Source organism: Brassica napus, unplaced genomic scaffold (genome assembly GCF_020379485.1).
Source record: "Brassica napus cultivar Da-Ae unplaced genomic scaffold, Da-Ae ScsIHWf_550;HRSCAF=826, whole genome shotgun sequence".
NCBI lineage: Eukaryota > Viridiplantae > Streptophyta > Magnoliopsida > Brassicales > Brassicaceae > Brassica > Brassica napus.
The window spans coordinates 36108-38228 of record NW_026016614.1 but is presented as its reverse complement, the minus strand read 5'-3'; the positions used below and the strand labels follow the sequence as shown (position 1 = coordinate 38228).

At 39.3% G+C, this 2121-nt stretch overlaps 1 protein-coding gene across 1 annotated transcript; it reads left to right on the top strand.

The window, feature by feature from the left end:
• The first annotated feature begins 462 nt into the window (after positions 1-462).
• On the top strand, positions 463-1386 carry LOC125604437 (glutathione S-transferase T3-like). Its single transcript, XM_048774831.1, has one exon. The coding sequence runs from the start codon at positions 463-465 to the stop codon at positions 1384-1386; it is 924 nt and encodes a 307-aa protein (XP_048630788.1).
• The last annotated feature ends 735 nt before the right edge of the window (positions 1387-2121 follow it).

The following is a 2121-nucleotide window of genomic DNA, read 5'->3' as shown; positions in this document are numbered from 1 at the left end:
TTTCAAATGTTCCTCAATTAATATATAAGGGATTTGTCTGCAAATTCGAACCCGTGAACATAAGCGTTTGATTTGTCTGCAAATTAGAGTTTGATTTGTATAGATTTGATTCGTATAGACTAATAATTTAGAGTTTGATCCGTAAAGATTTTAATTTAGACACATTGCATTTTCCATAGTTTTAAGAGTAATGTCTATTAAAATCTAAATATTCTAATGCATTGAACTGATTGTTTCTCTGTCTTCTGTTAGACATTTAAGCCACTGATGTTTTTAAAGAAAGTTGATAGCTTTTTAGTTGTGTATTAAGTTGGGATTAGACATTTCTTGTTCGGAGTTGGCCATTAAGGCGGTTATGTACTTTGTATTCTTCACTTCCTCCTATTTAAATCTCTTCTCTTTTCTATCTTCTATCATCTCATTAGTCTTTCTCCAACAAATATCTTATATTTAGTTTCTGTTATGGATCCAAACAATGTTCCTAGCAACTCCTCTAGCTACGTAGGACTGCTTCACAGTCAACAAGGTAGCGTGTTCAATGAAAACTTTCCTTATGAAAGTTTTCATTCTAGTGTTAACTTCGGAGAACCACAGCCTTTTCCGGCTTTCAGCTCACAACAATCTCAAGATGCACCATTACAGCCACCAGTACAGACACCGGCTGCCCGTGGTGTAAGGCGCAAATGGAATCCAGCAGATGACGAAGTGCTGATCAGTGCATGGCTTAACACTTCGAAAGATGCAATTGTTGCAAATGAGCAGAGGTCGGGGGCCTTCTGGAAACGGATTGCTGCTTATTATGCAGCAAGTCCCCATGGAATAGAGGATGGTGGGAGGGAGCACGTTTGTTGCAAGAAGAGGTGGCACAGAATTAATGAAGATGTTAACAAGTTCTGTGCCGCATACTCGGCAGCAGAGCGACAAATGAGTAGTGGTGAGAGTGACACTGACGTTCTGAAGAAGGCACATGAGATTTTCTTCTCTGATTGTTCGCACAAGTTCACACTTGAACACGCTTGGTGTGTGTTGAGGTTTGAACAGAAGTGGCTCAGCCTCAACACACCCACGACTGCTGGCGTTTCGAAGAGGAAGAATGTGGACGTAAATTCCCAAACATGTAATACCGAAGGCTTCGTTGATGTTGAGAGCAGGCCCGAAGGTGTCAAGGCTGCTAAGGCGCAAAGAAACACGGGTAAAGGGAAGTCTGTGGCTGAGATTGCGACCGTTTGGGAAATGAAGAAGGACGATTTGGTGAGGAAGGAGAGACTGTCGAGGCTAGCAATACTAGACAGTCTCCTTACCCGTACTGAACCATTGACTGAGGCGGAAGTTGTTGTGAAGAATAAGCTCCTTAATATGGTTTTGGTTTTGTACTCTTTAATATAACGCATGATCGAGTTTCTTATTTGTAACATAACTCATTTGTAAATTTTAATGGCTGAAAACTAGAATGAAAGCTGACTACTATAATGGTTTATTTGTGCTCGTGACCAAATAGCACAAAGCTACCACATGTTTATTTCATTTATAACCATAAGTCACAAGTTGAGATTCTTTGTACCAATAAGTGAGTTGATAAGTCACATGTTTATTATGCTTTCTACCAATAAGTCACAAGATGTAGTAAAGAGTTAATATCAATATTCATTCACGGGAGGATTCGTACACATTTCTTCTTTATCATATAAGTATTGACACTTCTTCTCTCATCTTCTCTCAAATTCTAAACACTTTTTTATCTTTTGTTAAAATTTTCTATGGCTTCTTCTTCACATTATCATTACCACAAAGATAATGATGATGAATTAGATGACATATTTGAAGATTTATGTGACGAATATATTGATTTCAATCCACAACCAAAAGAGCGAAAAACACGAGTTTTTATCGAGAGACACCGGGAGGAAGGCCATCAGAAGCTCTGGAATGATTATTTTAGCGAGACTCCAACATACCCGCACAATATATTCCGGCGACGGTTTCGAATGAACAAGGCATTATTCTTGCGTATTGTGCATCGTCTGTCTACAGAAGTTGAGTACTTTCAACCCAGAGTAGATGCAACCGGACGGTCGAGTCTAACTCCGCTGCAAAAATGTACCGCAGCAATACGTCAATTGG

Coding starts and splice junctions, on each gene's coding strand:
- LOC125604437 (XM_048774831.1), top strand. CDS start 463: ATGGATCCAAACAATGTTCCTAGCAACTCCTCTAGCTACGTAGGACTG.